The 22116-nt window shown below is 48.0% G+C and overlaps 1 protein-coding gene across 8 annotated transcripts in view; it reads left to right on the top strand.

Moving 5' to 3' along the window:
* The window catches only part of PAX5 (paired box 5), a 212210-nt gene that overhangs the window by 110740 nt on the left and 79354 nt on the right, over positions 1 to 22116 (top strand). For all 8 annotated transcript variants that reach the window (XR_014824167.1, XM_003122019.7, XM_084990016.1 and 5 more), the window contains one exon: positions 4252 to 4381. Coding sequence is in view for 7 of the 8 variants with exons in the window: in XM_003122019.7 (XP_003122067.3) it covers positions 4252 to 4381 (130 nt within the window). In the remaining variant the exon portion in view is untranslated. The remainder of the gene's footprint in view (positions 1 to 4251; positions 4382 to 22116) is intronic.

Below are 22116 nucleotides of genomic sequence, written 5' to 3'. Positions count from 1 at the left end.
TGGTTCCTAGTTGGATTCATTTCCATTTCACAGCTGGAACTCCCCATCATTTTCTTAAACCCAGGTTGGCTGTGCTTTCTTGGAAAAGAGAGGCTTTCCCTTGCAGAGCCAGCTGCCTAGGCTGGAGTCTAGGAAGGTGCAGGCCTGTCAGTGGAGGAGGAGGGGTGCCGGGTTGCTACTCTTGGCTGAGATCCTGCCTGGCTGTCCTGAGGATAAGGGTCACCCATTCATTTGTTCACCCAAGTGTTCCTTGTTTAAGCTCTTCAGAGTCAAAATCCGGGTTGTCTGCTTTTTCCTCTCAACTTCTTCTACTTGCCCATCCTGCAACTCTTGGCACATGCTCTGTTTTTGGATCACTCCTGTCTTCTCACTTCTAAGCCTTCCTTCAGGCTTCCAAGGCCTGGGGGTGATGGGTTGCTTGGGCCGGGGATGAGTACAGCCTGCCCCAAGAAACCTTTCCCTACCACTTCCTGCCCCGTGAGATAAAGGCTTCTCTGCCCTTGTCCCTCGGAGATGGAGCTTCAGGGCTGGTGTCTTTTCCCTTGGGGTTTGCAAATGAAGGTCAGAGAGCATGTGTGATCTTCACATGCTGTTGTGCACACAAGAAAAGCTCAATAAACAACTAAACATCCATTCTGCTCAGGCCCCCACTGGGATACTTGGGAACACAGAAAAATAGGAGGCACTGCCCACCCACCCCTGCCCCCCTCTGGGATCCCAGAAACCCCAGGGACCTTCACAGAGATGTTTTGACCTCCTGTTTTTTCACACGGCAGTGCACTGAAGGAGGAAATTCTCATGAGCTTTACTTCCTGATTTGGTTTTAGCAAATTAGGGGGCTCACGTTATGACCAGGTCCCATTCTGCAATGGATAAAGTCTAGACAGTGACCTTTTCCCAATAACTCCCTGCTGCCTGGCGTAAGGACTCTGCCGGGTGTGACATATAGCAAGAAATATATTGTCATCTCCACCTAGTACACACATATCCACTTATATGGAAACGAAGATGGATGAAACAGGCCTTGCTCTGTGTGTGAGAGTCTTGGATATTTTCTGTTCTCGTCCGTTCTCGTTTCAACTTTTAAAGGGTTGGTCCGAGCGATTGATTTCATAGCTGTTCAAGGGTTAGGACACAGTCTGAAAATCATTAAGGAAGTTGTCAAGACTTTGGAGTCAGATGGACCCAGGTTTGCATCCTGGCTTGGGCACCTAGAAGCCGTGAGACGTCAGGCAAGCCACCTCCCCTCTCTCGTAGGCGTCTCAGTTGCTTCATCTGTAACGTAGGGATGACATAGACCCTGCTACATGGGGGGATTGTGAGGATTAAATGGGGTAATATAGGTAGAGCTCCTGACCCAGAGGAAGAGATCCGTAAATGGGAGCTTTGACGCAGTGATGAAGATTATGATGATTATTATTTTTTTTGTCTTTTTGCCTTTTCTAGGGCCGCTCCCGCGGCATATGGAGGTTCCCAGGCTAGGGGTCTAATCGGAGCTGTAGCTGCCGGCCTATGACAGAGCCACATCAACACCAGATCCGAGCCACATCTGCAACCTACACCACAGCTCATGGCAATGCCGGATCGTTAACCCACTGAGCAAGGGCGCGGATTGAACCCGCAACCTCATGGTTCCTAGTTGGATTTGTTAACCACGGGACAACGACAAAGGGAACTCCAAGACTATGGTTCTTACTGTCCTAATACGACTTGGTGGAACCAGCTGAGTGAAGGCAGGCCTCCTGCCTCCCACCTCCTGGGGAATGGTAGTCAGGAAGGACTTCCTGGAGGAGGATGAATTGAAGCAGGGCAGCCGGTTGACCAGGAACCACGACTGTCCCCACATTGACCAGGATGCCTGTGTGAGCACCCCAGGGCGGCTCCTTGCATTTTGCATGAGGGGCAGACTTGTGCCTAAGGATTTTTGGCTGTATTTTTGGCTGGACCTAGAGCTGACCACGTTAGATGCCTTTGCCTTTCACATTTAGGTCTCTCATCCACCTGGAATTGATTTTTGTGTCTGCTGTAAAGTAAAGATCCAATTTCTTTTCCCCCCTTGTTTCTGAATGGATAACTAGCTACCCCACACTGTTTATTAGAGTCCATCCCTCCCTGCTGATTTGTACATCACCTCTCTCATATATCAAGGTTCCATATATGCATGGATCAGTTTCTGGACTCATTCTGTTTCATTGGTCTATTTATCTGTGCCTATGCCAGTCCCACACTGTCTTAATTACTGCAGCTTTATAGTGATTCCTGATGTCAGGGAGGCCTGTCCCCTCTCTTGTCCTTCTCCCCTAGAAGCCAGACTGGCTTTGGGCCTGCGCTCTGCTCTGCATGTTTAAGAATCGGCCTCTGCTGGGGATGGGTGGAGAGCCCCAGAAGCTCTGGGCCAGAATCCCTCTCAGGGTACCTGGGCCTCTGGTACCTCCTGGACCCACGGCTGCCATTCACCCTGTTTGGCATCTGAGCTCCCTGGACGTACTTGCTAATTCATTTGCAGAGACAAGTGCCAGGCATGTGTCTGAGTCCCCTCTGCCTGCGACTTAGCTGGTGGCTCCTCTGGTTTCCCTCCCAGTGACTCAGTTCTTGTCATCCTACCCAGGGTGTCTGCAAACTCCTTTCAGAAGACTGCTTCCCCATCCCTGTCTGCCTAGGATGTAACCCTGGACAGACAGGAATGAGTCCGCCATTGCCAGTGCCAGGATCCTGGAGGAAGCACCCCACGCCAGAGCTTGGCACAACCAAATTCTTTGGCTTCTGTGTTTGTAAAGATTTTCTTAACCTGAAGACATGCCTGGGGGTGGGGGGTGGGAGGAAGAGACCTGTCACTCATGCTTATACTATAGTTTGTCCTTGAGTGGGAAGACCCAGGTGGGGCATTTTTTGTTTTGTTTTGTTTTGTTTGCTTTTTTAGGACTGCACCCATGGCATATGGAGTTTCCCAGGCTAGGGGTCCAATCAGAGCTACAGCTGCCAGGCTACACCACAGCCACAGCAATGCAGGATCTGAGCTGCGACTTACACCACAGCTCACGGCGATGCCAGATCCTTGACCCACTGAGCGAGGCCAGGGATCAAACCTGCATCCTCATGGATCCTAATTGGGTTTGTTAACCACTGAGCCATGACGGGAACTCCCCAGGTGGGCAGCTTTGCAGCCTTCCCTGGAGACCGTTCTGACAGTGGTTTGGATGCCAAGGAAATGCCCCATCACAAACTCTGATTTCCCAAACTGGCGTAAAGAAAGGAGCATGACTCATGGGCCAAATGCACATGGTTGGTGTGGACTTGGTAAATCAGATGTATGTACCCCACAGTTTTCAGCATGCAGGTGTTTTCCTGCTTCCAGAATTCAAAACACCTGCCAACTGTGCCAACTGTGACTTGTTTTCTTTGATGTATTAACTTTAGGGTGAGAGTTGATGGTGGGCCCATCCCCTGTTGATTCTGAGCAAAGACCCCCTCTTCCCTTGGGTCTTAGTTTATTCATCTGTGAAATGAGGATTTGGACTGGATACTGGCCCAAATTCCCTTTAACCCTTGATTCTCCATCTATAGTTTTTTTTTTTCCCCTTTTGTCTTTTGAGGGCCCCACCCGCGGCATATGGAGATTCCTAGGCTAGGGGTCTAATTGGAGCTTTAGCCACCAGCCTATGCCACAGCCATAGCCACGCCAGATCCGAGCCACGTCTGTGACCTACATCGAAGCTCATGGCAACGCCAGATCCTTAATCCACTGAGTGAGGCCAGAGATCGAACCCACAATCTCATGGTTCCTCGTCGGATTCGCTTCTGCCGAACCATGGTGGGAACTCCATCCATGTATAACTTAAGAGCACAGAAATCAGACACCTTTCTCTCAGCCAGCCTCTTGGCTACGAGACTCTTATTTCTGCCTTGTTTTTGGTTATGGATGTCTCCCTCCTTGCCTGGAGGAGGATGCGTGTCTCCGGCTGGCTGGGGCTGGCTAAGGGGAACCTGCAGGCCACAGAGAAGTAGGTGTGAATTCTTGCGAAGCTGCACTGAATCTTGTCCACCTCTTCACCTGGGGAGACTTGCTGACTCTGGATACTTGTCGTGTTCTGTCGAGCCGAATCTGCCCTTTCAATACTGGGGGTCCATGCACCCCCTGGGGACCTTGGCACTGACAAGGGCCGGCTGGCTGAAATAGAACGTGGCGGTGGCATTTGGCTGGGGTGCTTTGGAATCTCGATGCTGAGATGTCTGTCTTGTTTCCTCTTCCAGACTGCTGATTATTCCACCATGGCCTCGCTGGCTGGAGGGCTAGATGACATGAAGGCCAACCTGACCAGCCCCACCCCTGCCGACATTGGGAGCAGCGTGCCTGGGCCGCAGTCCTACCCCATTGTGACAGGTGAGGGCACTTGGGTATGGAGGTGAATGGTGGGGTGAGAGAGAGGGACAGAGAGTGCGAGAGAGAGGAAGAAAGCAAGAAAGCATGTGTGTGTGATGAGGAGAATGGCTTCTTGGTGCTTTTGGACTTGACAGGCCATCTTTGTTTTAAGGAGGTTATGATGTCCTGGAACAGGTCAGGCAGGGGATTGCTGGGGCCAGGAGCAATGTTGTGGCTTCCATGCGACGTGGCTGTAGATGCTTTGATAAAGCCAGAGGAAAGCTGGGGTTACCGTCGTGGCGCAGTGGTTGGTGAATCCGACTAGGAACCATGAGGTTGTGGGTTCGATCCCTGGGCTTGCTCAGTGGGTTAAGGATCTGGCGTTGCCATGAGCTGTGGTGTGGGTTGCAGACGTGGCTTGGGTCCTGCGTTGCTGTGGCTCTGGCGTAGGCGGGCAGCTACAGCTCTGATTAGACCCTTAGCGTGGGAATCTCCATATGCTGTGGGAGCGGCTTTAGAAAAGGCAAAAAGATGAGAAAAAAAAAAAAAAAGCCAGAGGAGAGCAAATGGCAAATGGACAATGGGTGGGGAGGGGTAGTTGGAAGCCTTGTGTCACGGGGACTGGATGATTTTGGGTCCCTTCTGGATGGGGCCGAGGGCTCAGAGGTCTGGGATTGAGCCATTTCAGGAGAAAGGTAGCCCTGGTTGGCATCTGCCTTGAGGATGAGTGGGATTCCTGGCAGATTATCACCAGGAGTTTTGGATTTCCAAGCAGAGGTGGAGTTGGGACGGCCAGGAGGTTTAGGCTGCCTTTCTGGAAGGCAAGGCGCTTTAGCCATCCGTGTGACGGGGAAGAGTTTGGGCCCTTTAGGTACATTGTGGGATTTGCACTTGCCATTGACTAGCTGTGCCCTCTTGGGTAAGTTATGTAAGAATTCTGGGCTGTGGAGTTTTAATCTGTAAAACGCTGATAATGCCTACCCTGCAGTGTTGCTGTGAGATTTAATGCTGCAAACGTATAAGGTGCTTAGACTCTGGTCTAGCTCGCAGCAACCACCCAATACATGTTGCTATGATGACTCCTCTCGGAGCCCTCCGTGGTGGCTGATCACTCTTAGGCTCACTGCTGTGAAGGCGCTGGACTGGGAGGGTGGGACAGGCAGACGCCCCTCTCTGCTCCAGCAGCCCTGGGATAATGGACGGACAGACTCAGCCACCTGCTCAGGGAGGTTGTCCGACCTGGCAGGCTGGAGGCAGCCTTTGATACTGAACGGACAGATGGTGGGGGGCTGAGCGTGGCACCTGGGCCAGAGCCTTGAGGTCCAGCCTGAGGCAGCAGGATGTTGCTATAGGCTGGTAGGCAAGACACAGGAAGTAGTGACAGAGGCAAAGCGTTCCTAGAAATGGGAGTGGATTGTAGTTACATCGGGGCTGAATTTAGATCGGAACTTTAGGGAAGGGCCAGGCGAGGCGAGACAGGCTCTCCCCCAGCCTCAGGTAGGCCCCAAGGCTGGGAGGGCCTAGCTCTCAGACTGGAGCTCCTGGGGATCAGGCAAGAGTAGCCAGGGTCTGTTTGCAGATACAGGCACCACGTGAGGCTCAGTTAAGAGGTGACAGTGAGTTGGTCCCCTGTCTACCTGAGATGGGGCGAGAGCCTGGAGGGCAGCTGAGGCTGCAGGTGGGGAGGGGTAGCAACAGGGCAAGGATCGGGGTGGGAGCAGGAGCCTCAGTCGGACAAACTTTTGCTAACATCCTAGGTGTCCCGTGAATCCTCTGCCCTGGTGTCATGGGGTCTCTGATGAGACCTGTGATAACACCCTCATTTCACAGATGCAGAAACCAAGTGTCAGGGAGGGGCCATGCCTTGCCCAAGATAAGGGGGAAGAGGGAGAGTTGAGCTGCCCATCAGTCTCCTGGGGCCTTATGCTCTTCAAGGAACTACAGATAATTAGGAAGGTGGGGATGGTAGACTGGAAAGAAGCCTGGACTAGTTAATTAATAATAGTAGTAAGTCACTTTATCCAGTAGTTGACGAGTACCAGACACTCTGCTAGGTGAACTTGTTTTACCCTTAGGAGAACCCTGGGAGGTGGGCACTGTTGAGTCACATCCAGTTTGTGACAAGGAACCTGAGCCCTGGGGCAATCAGGTAGCGGTCACGGCCTGTGAGCAGCACAGGTGAACCTGAACACCAGGCCGGCACAGTAGGCCACCCGACTGCATAGGTGATCTAATCCTGGTGTTGTCACTTCCTGGCTATGCCTTTGACTGCATCTCTGAGCCTTGGTTTTTCCATCTATAAAATGGTCCTGGTTGCTCAGGGCTCTTGTAATGATCAAATGAGGTCCTTTAGGGGACTGCTTTACAGATAGAGGGTTTGTTGTTGGGATTGGGTGTGTGGGTTTAAGTAGATCACTAAAAGATACTATCATCTCACCAATCCGTCGATGGAAAGTAATCCAGTAAATGTTGAGGCCGTGGTTGCATTTCTGAGATTCTTATCTGCCGATGTGGCAAACTGGTGGCCTGAGGCCCAAAGGGCTAATCTAACCTACAGATATAGTTAGTCAGGCCCACACAGGACTTTTTATAAATGTGAGTCAACATTAAAATTTTTTTAATGCTGGATCTTTGGCTTCCCTGGAAAATTCAGAAGATCTGGCCACACTGGGCTGTATTCCCACATGGTTGTGGTGGGCGGGCGCTTAGGGGCAGTGGCTTCTCAAGACAGACCCCCACCCACCTGCTCTCTCATTGTCTTACAAGCCTAACGTGGAAAGAATTTGAGTTAGATACCTTTGATCCAGAAAGTCGATGCTAAAAGCCAGCTGGGTGGTTTAGCTGTCTAAGGGTCTGCAGAAGGCAAGTCAGAATGTGAGCTGGGTTTTCAGGTAAATCCTTGACCAAAGACTTGTTTGTATTTTGATGTATTTTAAAGTCACATGAAAGAGTAGAAAAAGAATATAAATATCTCAGACCTCTCATAATCAGAATTATGATTAATGTTGAAATATTAAAATTATTCTAATTATAAATATATAATATTTATATAGTATTATAAATATAAGCACTGGCTTTCTTGTAAGTAAACAATAGCTAGCTAGAAAAATAATAGGGGAAAACATTAACAATAGCACCAAAAAAAAATGCTGAGGAATAAATAAGCTTAATGTTAAAACTCTTCTAAGGGACATAAAAGAATAAATGGAGAGACAGAGCTTATTTTTGGATAGGAAGACACAATATCCTGAAGATGTCTGTTCGCCCAAGCTGTGAATAACTATTTCCAATCAAAATACCAACAGATTTTTTTAACTTATCAAAATGACACTAAATACTAGATAAACATTTAAAGGTAGCTAGAAAAATTCTGAAATAAAGAAATGAGTACAACACAGGATATTTTTAAATGCTATGATAAAGCTACAATAATTAAAACTGTTTTTACTGAAAGTGAAGTAAACAGACAAAAGGAACAGAGAGAATTTAGCAATAGATCCCAATATATGTGGCTCTTTATAGATGGAACATTTCAAATCATTGGAGAAAAGATAAATCATTCAGTTAATGCTTTGGGGACAGTTGGGCCTGTTGGATCCATACCTCACCCTCTATCTCAAAATAAATTCCAGGTTGATCAAAATTTTAACTTTGGAGTTCCCGTTGTGGCGCAGTGGTTAACGAATCCGACTAGGAACCATGAGGTTGCGGGTTCAATCTCTGGCCTTGCTCAGTGGGTTAAGGATCTGGCGTTGCCGTGAGCTGTGGTGTAGGTTGCAGACACAGCTCGGATCCCGTGTTGCTGTGGCTCTGGCGTAGGCTGGTGGCTACATCTCCGATTGGACCCCTAGCCTGGGAACTTCCATATGCCGTGGGAGCGGCCCAAGAAATAGCAAAACGACAAAAAAAATTTTTTTTTTAACTTTAAAGAATGAAACCATAATAAAACTAGAAAAAAGAAAGCACAAGGGAAAATTTTTAAATAACCTTAGAATGGGGAAGGGCTTTTAAAATCTTTTCCAAGTTCAAAGGACAAAGAGAAAGGATATAAATATTTTTTTTTTTTTTTTTTTTTTTTTGTCTTTTGTTGTTGTTGTTGTTGCTATTTCTTGGGCCGCTCCCGCGGCATATGGAGGTTCCCAGGCTAGGGGTCGAATCGGAGCTGTAGCCACCGGCCTACGCCAGAGCCACAGCAACGCGGGATCCGAGCCGCGTCTGCAACCTACACCACAGCTCACGGCAACGCCGGATCGTTAACCCACTGAGCAAGGGCAGGGACCGAACCCGCAACCTCATGGTTCCTAGTCGGATTCGTTAACCACTGCGCCATGACGGGAACTCCAGGATATAAATATTTTAACGTAAGTAAAAATACCCAAAAGATAAAGAACAAAATTTAAAAAAAAAGGAACGCAGATGATGAAAAGTTAATTTCCTTAATATATAAAGAGCTTTTTAAAAATGAATAAGAAAAAAAAAAAGGATAAAAGGTAAGGAAGAATGAACAGGAAAAATTCAGACGTCCAATGGCATATGAAAAGATATGCACCCGACTCATAATTTTAAAACTACAAACTACGTAGTTCCCGTTGTGGTGCAGCGGAAACAAACCCTGGCCTCGCTCAGAGGGTTAAGGGTTGCCTTGAGCTGTGGTGTAGGTCACAGGCACGGCTTGGATCTGACATTGCTGTGGCTGTGGTGTAGGCCAGCAGTTACAGCTCCGATTAGACCCCTAGCCTAGGAACCTCCATATGCCTTGGGTGCAGCCTTAAAAGGTAAAAATAAATAAAATAAAACTACAAATTAAAACAATAATGAAGCATTTGAATAAAACCCATTAGCTTCTTAAAGATGGAAAATGTTTCTTGAGGTCTAGTGTTAGGATATGAGAAACAGATACTTCCATACCCTGTTATTGGAGCTCAAGTCAGTGCAGTCTTTCTGGGGAAGAAATTTGTCAATATCGATCAAAATTTTAGACCTACCTACTTGCTAACCTAGAACTTCTATATGTACTTTATTCCATAGGTATAGTCACACGGATGCACAGTGATACCTAAACCTGTGTAATAATGACAGACTTATTTATAATGACAAACAAATGGAAAAAACTCCATGTTTATCCATAAGAGCTGGTTAAATAAATTATGGCTCCTTCACACAATAAATTACTTTGCAACCATTAAAAAGAATAAAGTAGAGCTCTCTTCATGTGCTAACATGAATAAATGTTTAAGATATACTCTTAAGTAAATAAACGGGTTATAGGAGAGTATGTTTGGTATGATCCCGTTAGTATGAAAAAATGTAAAGGGCCTCCACACAGAGGCGTGGACACATGTAGATCAGATGCGCACAGATGAGGATTCAGTAGGAGAAGATCCCCAGCCCTTTCCCCTGCTTTATGAGACGCTGTGGTGCTATGTTAACAACGGCTTCTCTGCTCGGTCCCATCCAGTGTCCCGTGGGGATAACAGATATTTACAGTACCCCTTTACTCTCCCAAATTTAGGTTCATAAAAAATATAACCTAACTTCTGGAGTTCCCGTCGTGGCGCAGCGGAAACGAATCCGACTAGGAACCATGAGGTTGCGGGTTTGATCCCTGGCCTTGCTCAGTGGGTTAAGGATCCAGAGTTGCTGTGAGCTGTGGTGTAGGTTGCAGAATCGGCTTGGATCCCGTGTTGCTGTGGCTCTGGTGTAGGCCGGCGGCTACAGCTCCGATTAGACCCCTAGCCTGGGACCCTCCATATGCCATAGGTGCAGCCCTAAAAAGCCAAATATATATATATATCTCCTAACTTCAAATAAAATCAAAATAATGCCTAATTCTGAGATAAAGGAGAACCAAAAGTAAAGTCGTTTATAATTAAAGGCTTGTACTTTAATAAGTAAATACTCTCCGTGTTAAAACTGCCCCGTCGTGGCTCAGTGGTTAATGAATCTGACTAGGAACCATGAGGTTGTTGGTTCGATCCCTGGCCTTGTTCAGTGGGTTAAGAATCCTGCATTGCCATGAGCTGTGGTGTAGGTTGCAGACGTGGCTTGGATCCCGTGTTGCTGTGGCTCTGGCGTAGGTGGTGGCTACAGCTCCAATTAGACCCCTAGCCTGGGAACCTCCATATGCCACAGAAGCGGCCCTGGAAAAGGCAAAAAGACAAAAAAAAAAAAACAAAAAAAAAACTGCAAGACATAATGGAGTTGTGAGGGCTTGCCCTGTGCACAGAATCACCATGAAGCCAGTGGTCCTGAATGCAGCTTTACTGCGTTTGACACACTGCAATTCAGATTTTATGAACAGGTGAGCAACTCTTGGCAAAGTTCCAAGTAAAACAAAGTATGAGCTTTGCTCCATTTACACAGTGGTTGCATTCCAAGAACATTCAGTGTGTATTAAGACCATGGAAACTGCAGCTTCACATTTATATGGAAATGAAGTTCTGTTCTAAATTTAAATAATTATAAGGAGACTTTTTCACCTACGTGCATGTTTGGCCAGACATGACAGTGGTGCAAGATGAAGGAAGAGTCTTCATGGCGTGGGACTCTTCCACCTCAAGCCAATATCGCCCGTCCATCATAAAAGCCCCCACAAATTTTCAAAACACCCTCTAGGGGGCAGTTGATGACCCCACGGAATGCTTAGAACACCTTCAAGGAATGCCCCCAAGTGCTGTTAGGGTGGGCCTCCGTGTCACCATGAGGCATTAAATTAATTCCACCAGGGCTCATGGTGGATGTGTTGACACTGTTCTGAACTCTTCATGGAAGAGCTCGGGTCTTTCAGTCCCACTCCCACCCTCTTCCTCCCTCCCAAAGCCTGGAGTGCAGTAGGCACTCGTGGGGTCTAGGAGGCGGTCGTGGTCTTTACTGCTCCACCCCAGCCCTCACACTCCCAGTTGCTCAGGGACAATCTCATCAGAGAATGAGTCCATGTCTCTCCATCATTTATATGTCAGTTAAATATTAAGTTAACCCCCGGTCTTGCCAGCCAAGGCCCCGGTTTAGAAACTGCTCATCATTTGCAAAGCAGTGACTGGCCAGCTCATTCCTGTATTGTCAGCAGCTTGGACCAGTTCCAGTTGGGACTAATTACCTGCAGGTGTGTCCCTGGGCCACAGGCTTGTGGATGGGGCAGCCACTCTGTCTCCCCGCCAGGGAGGACAGCAGGTGGATGTCACGGAGGGACCTGGCAGTCTTGACCACCTGACCCTTTGCCTGGAAGAACAAAGGAACAGGGCCAGCCTGTGCCCTTGCTGGCCCCTTCCCCTGAGGACCGTCTCTTTGCATCAGCAGGTTGGAATGGCAGGAGGAGACTGAGGGTGGCTTTTTCTGGTTAAACAACGTTGGGAAACACCTCCCTGGTGGATGGCACAGAGCGTCTCCTGGGCACTGTCCTCTCTAAGCAGCACGGGGCAGTGAATGAGCACCACAGAGACAGACAGATGGCTGCCGAGTCGCTGAGACCACCAGCTCCAACTTGCTGGTATCTGCCTGGCTCAGTGTTTGGAGCCTCAGTATCATCAAACTTCGTCCTTGAGCAAAAGTCTGCCTTCTTCTGCTTTTTTCATCTAAGCACCAGCTGAGGGCAGAAGGAGAGAGCACTGGACACAGGAATCAGGGGAACAGGTTTAAGCCTTGACTTTGCCACCTGTTGTATCCTTAAGGAACTAGATTGTCCTCTCTGAGCCTCAGTTTACCTTTCTGTGAAAGGAGGATGAGAGTCCTGCCCTGCCTCTCTCCTTTGGCCATTGTGAGGACATAGATCACGAGGGAGGAGGGCTTGAGAGGCACTAAGAGGGTGTCTGTGTGTGGGGTGGGCAAGAACGGGGATTTGGAGGGTCCAGGATCCAATGTTGGCTCTTCCCCGCCTCCTTCAGGGTACATATCCTGGCCACAGATGGGCAGGGTGGGAGGGTCCTGCGGTGCAACTGCTCACTTCATAGCTGGAGAGACCCAGCTTCAAAGGGGGAGGTGACCTGCTCAAGGCCACATCCAGTGAGCTAGAGCTAGACCTGGGGCTCACCCAGGGCTCTGGCCTCTGCCGCCTGCTGCCAATATGTGGTGGGATGGATTTTTAAAAACCCCGGTTTAAATTTCCAGAAGGCATGTCTTTTAACATATAATCGAGAATGTCAGCAGCAAAGCCAGACTGGCTGGCCTTGAAGCTCAACTTCACTATTCTAGCTGCATGACCCTGGGCAAGTTATTAGCCTCCATGCCCAATGTCCACATATGTAAAACAGGCCCCGAGATAGAACTCCCTCACAGGCTTCCTGTAAGGGTTACGTGCATGGTCCATGCAGTCTTAACTCAGTGCTTGGCATACGGTAAACACTTAACGAATGATAGGTACTATTACTATGTTCCTAGGCTCTTGTGCCAAAAAGTCTGGCGAGGTGTCAGGCTGCTCTGAACAGCTGTTTATTCAGCTCTCTGTGGGGAGCACCTCCCTTGACCTGTTTTTTTATGAGCCTTTTTGAGACTCAACAAGACCCAGCTAAATACCTCTTTACTCAAAGTGAAATCATAATGAAAAATAAAAGCAAAAATACAAAGAACACCTCATATATCTAGGCTGCCAAAAGGTGCTGAAAAATGTCAATAAAAGCTACAATACAGCAAGATACCCTGTGGCCAGGTGCTCAGCCACAGAGCTTTCCTAGGAGCCCCATGGAAGATGCTGGGCTGCCAAAGTTGTCCATGCTGAAAAAGGGGCATAATACTGATAGTTACTGTGTATCAGGCTGGCACTCTGTGCTTGGCTGGGAGCATGATGGTGGCTCTGGAGGATGGTCCCTTTTCTCACTGAGCTTACCTGCTGGGGAGAGCCAGACAGTTTGCAGCAAACACAGAAAAAGAATGTGCAGTGCAATTTCATACTGGCAGGTGCTCTGATGAAAACTAGAGGGAGTAGCAAGAAACTGGGGTTGAGAAATGAAGTAGAGTCTCTCTAGAAAGCTGGCATTTGATCTGAAACCCCCAACCGTGAGAAGCTTTAGGAAGATTTGGGAAAAAGGCATTCTAGACAAAAGATACAACCTTGAAAAATGCCTTTTAACTGTATAAATGAATGAGTGAATGAGATGCTGAGAGGGTGGGGCCATTTCTCAGTTCTTTCTCTGCTTCCGATTGGGCTCAGCCCATAATCAGGACTCAGGAACTCTGGAAGTTAGTGGAAACTTCAAGGTTGGGTAGCATGACCCATCACCCAGCCCTGGGATCTGTTTCACATCAGGACTTGGTTACCCCTAGTGATGGGGATTTCACTACTTTGAAAGCAAAAAATCTTCAAACAGGACTTACTGGAAGCTGTTCTCCAATGAAGTGCTTTCCTTTCCCACTGACAAGTCAGAGCTGACGTGTCTGCCAAGTCCAGGCAGGCATCCATGCTCTGAACTCAGACCCATGCACTGCCTAGACATCCCTCACCTGGCATTCTGTGTCCTCATGGTCCAATCCAAATAGTGTTTTGTTTTTGCTAACTTAAAAAAAAAATCAGAGCTCACATATTAAAGATCAGAGGAGGACAACACAAATGTCCATGAGTAGGGGACTGTCCATAATAGGGGACACAAATATCCATGAGTAGGACACTGTTCAGGGGATGGTTCCGTAAGTGTCCATATGACGGAGTACTGTTCAACTACAGGAGAGAACAAAGAAGTGCTTTACATCCTGATGGGGAAGGATCTTGGTGATACATTATTCATGAAAAAGAAGCAAGAGTAGTATGTAAAGGGAGTTCCCGTCGTGGCTCAGTGGTGAACGAATCCGACTAGGAACCATGAGGTGGTGGGTTTGATCCCTGGCCTTGCTCAGTGGGTTAAGGATCCGGTGTTGCCGTGAGCTATGGTGTAGGTTGCAGATACGGCTTGGATGCTGTGTAGCTGTGGCTCTGGTGTAGGCCAGCGGCTACAGCTCCGATTGGACCCCTAGCCTGGGAACCTCTGTATGCCACAGGAGCGGCCCTAGAAAAGGCAAAAAGACCCCCCCCCCCAGAAAAAAAGAATAGTGTGTAAAGGATGCTGCCTTTTGTGTAAAGGAGGGAGGGGTGATAGGAATTCTTGTATTTGTACACACAAGCATACAGAAATTCTGCAAAGATACTCAATAACCATGTTTGGGCATAGACTGTGAACTGGGTGTAGGAAGAAGACTTTTTGCTGAATACCATTTACACTTAAAATTTTTTGAACCATATATATCATAGATCTATTATATATATGTTATATATATATATCAAAAAGTTAAATTTAAATGTGGCTTAGAAGTTCCCCTCATGGCTCAGTGGTTAACGAACCTGAGTAGGATCAATGAGGATGCAGGTTCAATCCCTGGCCTCACTCAGTGGGTCGGGGATCCCGCATTGCTGTGAGCTGTGGTGTAGGTCACAGACACAGCTCGGATCCCATGTTGCGGTGGCTCTGGTGTAGGCTGGCAGCTGTAGCTCCGATTAGACTCCTAGCCTGGGAACCTCCACATGCCATGGGCACGGCCCTAAAAAGCAAAACAAAACAAACAAAAAAAAAGTGGCTTAAAAACTAGGCGACAGCATAAAGACTAAAACAGCTAACTTTTGAAAAACTGGAGACTGTTCACCAGGGTCCACATTCTCACGTGGCCACACTGGGGTAGGGTTGAGAAGGGGCTGACCCTTTATATATGAGCCACACTCTCCTATTTGTCCCAGCCTCCACCTGGCCTGTTTTGCTCACTGTCCTTACCTTGTGAGTTTTCAGCCTGCCTCAGCCCCATCCTTCCTGCCTCCTCTGACACCTATTCTTGCCCAACAGAAAACCCTTCCGTCAGGCCAGGAAGGGCCAGCCATGGGCTGTCCATCTGGCCTTGCCTGTCCCTGACACCAGGCCTTTGCTGACACTGTTTGGCCTGCCTGGAAGGGCTTTCCCCAAATATCAGCTCAGTGTATAAGCCATCCAGCGGGGAGGGCCTGGAGTGCTGAGTGCAAAGTCGATGTCCAGAATGTGTGACAACTCAGCATGTCCGCCCCGTGCAAGGATGTCACACCCTCTCCAAACTCAATGTTGGGAACCTGCTTCAGAGGACCACAACCCAAAGAGAAAACTCAATATCCACGATCAGAACTTTCCCCAGAAATTCAACATTATTTGCATTCCAGAAAAATTCAAAATGAATCCAACGGGAGTTTAAAGTATGTGTTAAATAGACTCACAGTTATAGATTCTAGAGAAGCCTAGAATTTTGGGCATCTAAGTATCTGGAAGGATACTTAGAGGTTCAGAGAAGCCCGAGGTCTGATTGTTTTAAAACCAAAATGAAATTCAAGCATCTCTGTAATTAAAATGCACATCAAAGGAAAAAACATGATTTGCTTTCAGTTAGCACAGCATTTCCAAGAACTATTTGTTGAATAAATGAATTAATATTTGTGTAAAGTGCAGTGTCAGTTAAAAAAATAATTTCAGCAGAAAGTACTCTAGTTCTTCCTGACCTTGTATTTTGTAGGATAAAAATAAACAAAGCTTGGTGGCTGTCCTGGTAATATTCTCATAGATTTTTATACTCACAGGCAGCTTGGAAGCCGATCTCACCAAATAGCCTTTGAGCAGGTCTCTGGGCCTCCAGCTTTTCAGCCGACCCTGCTGTGATCCATCTTCTTAAAACAGCGATTTCATTAGCTTGTTCTGTCCAGTGATCTCTACTGCCTTGCCATTATCTGCAGGAGAAATCACACCAAACTATAGCTTCTGGCAATTAGTAGAGTGGTTGCCATTCATCGTTCATTCATTCTCTCATTCAGTCACTCATCATTCTGCCAAAACCCAGCTCTTCCTTCACACCGGACCTTAGCCTAAGCTGGGTCTTGCAGGCTGTAGTGTCCCTGCCCTTGACATACTCATAGTCTGATGGGAGATGCAAATGTGGATACATGTATAAGGCAAAACAGAACAGAGCAAAGAAGAAAAAGAAAGAGGGAGTTCCCATCATGGCGCAGTGGAAACGAACCCAACTGGGAACCATGAGGTTGTGGGTTTGATCCCTTGTTAAGGATCTGGTGTTGCCGTGAGCTGTGGTGTAGGTTGCAGACGAGGCTTGGATCTGGCGTTGCTGTGGCTGTGGTGCAGGCTGGCAGCTGTAGTCTGATTCTACCCCTAGCCTGGGAACCTCCATATGCCTAAAAAGACCAAGAAAAAAAAATAAAAAGAAAGAAGGAAAAAGAAAAAGAAAGAAAAGGAGTTCCCACCATGGTGCAGTGGGATTGGTGGCATCTTGGGAGCACTGGGAGGCAGGTTCAATCCCCAGCCCGGAACAGTGGATTAAGGTTCTGGTGGTGTTACCGTTTCGACTTCGGTCGAGTCTGCGGCTCAGATCTCATCCCTGGCCCGGGAACTTCATATGCTGTGGGCAGCCAAAAAAACAAAAAAGAGAAAAAAAATAAAGAGGAAATAAAGAAGTTAGCACAAATCACTTAATTAAAAAAAGAAAAGAAAAAGAAGGAGAAATACTAAGGAGAAGCCAAGTGCTTGTGAAGGCATGACGAGGGGAACTATTGCTTTTTTTTTTGACTGGGGTTTGGGAACATTTCGGGGAGGAGACCACACGTAAGCTGTTCGGGCAGAGGCATGAACTCTTGATTTCTCTGTTCTGAAACACCATCGGCTTTAATAACTCCTTTTAAATCACGAAGGAATACTTGCTCATTGTAAAATAAATTCAGATGGTATCGACGTAGGTACAGCAACAAGGGACCATGACCCCTCATCCTGTTGCTAGCCTTTTCTGCTGATGTCAGCAGAGTTGCTAGTTTGGCATATGTCCTTCCAGAACCTTTTCTATGCATAAAAAACTATATCGGGGAGTCCCCATCGTACTCACTTAGTGGGTCAGGGATCTGATGTTGCAGAGAGCTGTGGTATAGATGCAGCTTGGGTTCCGAGTGGCTGTGGCTGTGGTGTAGGCCAGCAGCTGCAGCTCCGATTCGACCCTTAGCCTGGGAATTTCCATATACCACACGTATGGTCCTAAAAAGCAAAACAAAAACAAAAACAAAAAAACTGTATCCAGGTTATATACACACAGTTTATTTCCCACAAATGGGTTTTTACTCTTCCTACTGTTGGTCGATTTTTTAAAAAGTTTTATTTCATGTTTCATGAACATCCAGCATGTCAGTAGGCACAGAACATCCATCCTTTCTGACGTTCTGCAGGAACCATCGTGAGTTCTTCTGTAGCGGTATGGGTAAGAGAACTCCTCCCGCAGGACCGAGGGGTGAATCCCTCTTAGTATTTGTATCTGGGCTGCAGACAGAAAAGGACAGGGTCTAGGAAGGGGTGCAGGCAGGGAACCTTGGCATCCACGGGCAGCCCAAGGCTGTCCGCAGCCTGCAGACGTGGCTGCTGCCTCCCACCTTCTCAGGGCTGTAGTGGAGGAGGTGTGGTTGCTAGGAGCTCATCAGGAGAAGCCACAGGGAGGCAAGTGTTAGTGGAATGCAAAGAACTTTTTTTTTTTTTAACTGTTTGAGCTGGAATAGGCTGCCTCAGAGATAATAGCAGTGATAGCTAATATTTATTGAGCATTTGTTATGTGCTTTGGTTCATTTCATCCCTTTCTCTAGGAAACTGGGTACTATTTTTATCCCAACTAACAGTTCAGAGAAATTGCCTGAGTTCACACAGCAGTAAGTAGTGGAGCTGGTTTTCTCCCAACCCCTGTATGGTACCACCTCTGTTGGTAGTAAGCTCCACGTCATCAGAGGTATCCACACAGACTTCTCTCACATCCCCCTGCAGCACAGTTAGACTGGAAGCCCCTGGGGTCTATGGAAGCTGATCAAACTGCAGAAGCTCTTGTTCAGATTTGATCATCTGGAGCCTGACTGCCTATCTTTGGATCACGGCTCTTATCTCACTTGGGAAGGAGTGACCTCAGTTCCAGCTGGGCATATATATGCCTCAGTTTGCTCATCTATAAAATGGCAATAGAAGTTTGTTAAGTGGATTCAATGAGTTAAATATTTCAAAAGCACACAAAACCCTGCCTGCAACACAGCAAGTGCTATATAACAGTAGTTTTAATCATCTGGCGCTCAGGAAAGTAGCCTGAGCCAGAAAGCCAGGTTTAGAGCCACATTAAGAGGATGGAAGAAGAGCTCACTAGGGGTGGGCTCTGTCCAGCGTGGAGCAGGCCTGATAGCTCCCTGTTCTGGATGTTCCATTGACTTCCCTTTATTAATTTCAAGTTGCTGCTATAACAAATTAACATGAACTTCTTGGCTTGAAACAACACAAAGTTACTATCTTTCCGTCCTAGAGGTCAGAATTCCTAAAATCAAGGTGTTGGCAGAAGTTCCTGTATGGCACAGCTGGTTAAGGGCTGGCATTACCACAGCTGTGGCACCAGTTATAACCGCAGTGTGGGTTCAAGCCCTGGCCCAGGAATTTCAACATGCTGTGGGTGTTGCAAAAAAAAAAAAGTGTGGACAAGGCTGCATTCCTCCTGAAGCCTCTAGAGGAGAATTTCCTTGCCTTTTCCAGCTTCTTGGGGCTGCCCACCTTCCCTGGCTCATGGCCCTTTCTTCTGTCTTCAAAGCCAGCAGGGTATCATCTTTTTTTTTTTTTTTTTTTTTTTTTGTCTTTTGTCTTTTGTTGTTGTTGTTGTTGTTGTTGTTGTTATTGTTGCTATTTCTTGGGCCGCTCCCGCGGCATATGGAGGTTCCCAGGCTAGGGGTTGAATCGGAGCTGTAGCCACCGGCCTACGCCAGAGCCACAGCAACGCGGGATCCGAGCCGCATCTGCAACCTACACCACAGCTCACGGCAACGCCGGATCCTTAACCCACTGAGGAAGGGCAGGGACCGAACCCGCAACCTCATGGTTCCTAGTCGGATTCGTTAACCACTGCGCCACGACGGGAACTCCTCTTTTTTTTTTTTTTTTTTTTTTGTCTTTGGGGTATCATCTTTTGTCCTCTTTGACCTCTGCTTCTGTTGTCACATCTTCTCTCTGTGACTGATCTTCCTGCCTCCCTCATAGAGACCCTTGATGATAACAGTGAGCTCACTGGATAATCCAGGCTCCTCTCCATGACTCAAAAATCCTCAATTTAATTACATCCCTGAAGTCCTTTTTGCTTTGTAAGGTGACATAGTCACAGGTCCTGGGGATTAGGCTTTAGACATAGTTGGGGGCCATGATTCTGTCTACCACACCCCCCCACTACCCACTGTCAAGGTCTCCTGGAAGACTCTGCATCCCCTTGGACCCCGGGAGGACCATCACTTGGGAGGATCAGCACCTCTTTTGCTGTGTCTGCCTGACCTCTCCCCACCACCTCTGTGACCACTGGCTGGTCCTCCCTGCGTCTCCTCCGTCTGCCCCAGGGTTAGGTCAGCTGTGCTCTCCCCAGGTACCCAGGGTCAAGAGACCTGAGTACTGGTGCTGGTGACTCCTTGGAGATCATCGGCACGACTCCTTCATTGAGCAGATGGGGACAAAGAGGAGTGAGAACGCAAGTTCTCCCTGAGTGAGGCAGCTCGGGAACCCACTCCCTTGTCTCCTCCCTTTGTGCCAGACTCACTTTTCCCCCTTCCCGTCCTCATTTCTCGACCTTCCTGGTCCACTGTCATTTGTCTGCCTCATCTATGCCCGGTGGAACCTGATATCCAGTCTTACCTCTTTTTTTTTTTTTTTTTTTAAGGGCTGCACCCGAGGCATATGGAAGAAGTTCCCAGGCTGGGGTCAAATCGGATCTACATCTGCTGGCCTACCCCACAGCCACAAAAACACGGGATCCAAGCCACATCTGCAACCTACACCACAGCTCACGGCAACACTGAATCCTTAACCCACCGAGTGCGGCCAGGGATTGAACCCACGTCCTCATGGATACTGGTTGGGTTTGTTACCGCTGAGCCACAGCAGAAACTCCCCAGGCCTATCTTTTTATCACCTTCCAGCTCAGCCCTGCCCAGTCCTGACTCCAGGCTTTTGCTTCTGCTGCTTCCTCTGCTTAGGATGCTTCAGTTGTTCGCCCAGCGGTGGCGGTAGTCTGCTGCGAAAGGAGGAGCATTGGGCTGCCTTGGATCAGGATCGTAGATCTTTAGGCCAGCCCTGCTGCAGCTCCCTGGGGACTTTGGGACACGCTTTCTCTCTCTGAGCCTCAGTTTTCACATCTGCCCAATGGGAATTATAATCCTGGCTCATCCCTTCCTTGTAGAACTGTGGTGAAGTGTACATGAGCTGTCAAGAACTGTTCCCTTTCTTTTGACCTGACCGTGCCACGTGCTCAGGTCCTGTGTCCCCAGCGGGAAGGTGAGTGTGAGCTGGTACAGGGCTTTGCCTGTGAAAGGTTCTCACAATACCTACGGAGGGACTGAGGAACCAGCATGCTGGCTAGGTTCTTCCCATGTAACCTCAGGACAGGTCTCCGGGGAGGAATCCTCAAGCACTTCCTCCTCCAGGAAGCCCTCCTTGCTTACCCACAGTCAGGGTGATATCCTCCTGTTTTGGCCCTGAATCAGCCCGCTTGTTATCTCATTGTGCCTTGACTTAGAATGCTTTGTCTCCAGCCTAACTTTATCCTTAGACTGGGGGGTTCTAAATTGTCTTCTGACTAGCACAGGGCATGGAATATAGTAGGTGCTTGGAAAGTGTTGGTCGGATGGATGGATGGATGGATGGACAAACGAGCTGTCTACTATGATTGATTGTTACTACTCGCCCTAAACCCCACCCATCTAGATTATTATCAAGGTTATTGATACGATTCACATGTTCACATACACATCTTTGATGAGTCAAAGAGATGTTTGAATGCAAGAAATTATCACACTTATTCTTTTTCTCTAAACGCATGAGCTTCCACTGGTCTGCAGTCTTTTTTCCCCACCAATGTTCACAGCCTGGGAAAAAAGTCTCTGTCTAATTTATCTCTATTAGCTTTTATTTTCACTACCCCCGGGGCTGTAGAATCTCTACTCCCACTCCTAGATCTTCTCTAAATGTTTGGTAAGGCTGGTATGGGCACGAATCCTTAGGGGCACCTGCTGCCCATCTGGACTTGCCCATCCAGCACAGTGTTTGCCTTTCGAGACCCTCTAACTCCCTTTGTAAGCCTCTGCCAACCCGGGACCAGGATGGTGTCACATGCCCCCCTGTTTGAGGGGTTGGCATCTGGAGTGGGGACCAGGGTAAAGGCTCTCTCCCCAGAGCTGATCTCCATCCTTAATGGGAGCCAGTAAGGCAAGAGTCACTGACAAGAGTGATAACTAGTATTTGCCTCCCTCCATCTAGTAGGCAACAGGCGTTGTTTTAAGCACTTTGCATGCGTTGTCTAGTCTGCAAAGCAACCCTGTAAGACAGTCAGTTTTATTATCCCCCATTTTACTGATGCAAAAACTGAGGGACACCGAAGCCCAGAAACTTGCTCGAGGTCCTAAGCAGGGGAGCCAGGATTCTAATGCAAACTGTCAGATTCCAGAGGCCACACATGTGACCGCTGTCCCGCACTGTTTCTTACCAACCTGATGTGCCAGCAGCAGGCAGGAGATCTGACCAGGGGAGGTCCAAGTTGGGCAGAGCCCGATTTGGAGAACAGACCACAAACCAGGCTGATGGGTAGAGGCATGTATGTGGCTTGTATCTGACGTTGTTTGTCTTGATCCCAGATGCTCCCGGCTTGAAGAGCATTGGACTGACACACCTGCCAATAGCAAGCACCCTGTAGGTTGGGCTGCGCCCAGACAGACCTCAGCAGCTTCAGCACCCAGTAGG

This window comes from Sus scrofa, chromosome 1 (genome assembly GCF_054392235.1).
Source record: "Sus scrofa isolate SSC_HxYL_T2T_F1_AM1 chromosome 1, Sscrofa_HxYL_maternal_Yorkshire_Landrace_v2.0, whole genome shotgun sequence".
Classification (NCBI taxonomy): Eukaryota; Metazoa; Chordata; class Mammalia; order Artiodactyla; family Suidae; genus Sus; species Sus scrofa.
This window is presented reverse-complemented; position numbering and strand designations above follow the sequence as displayed.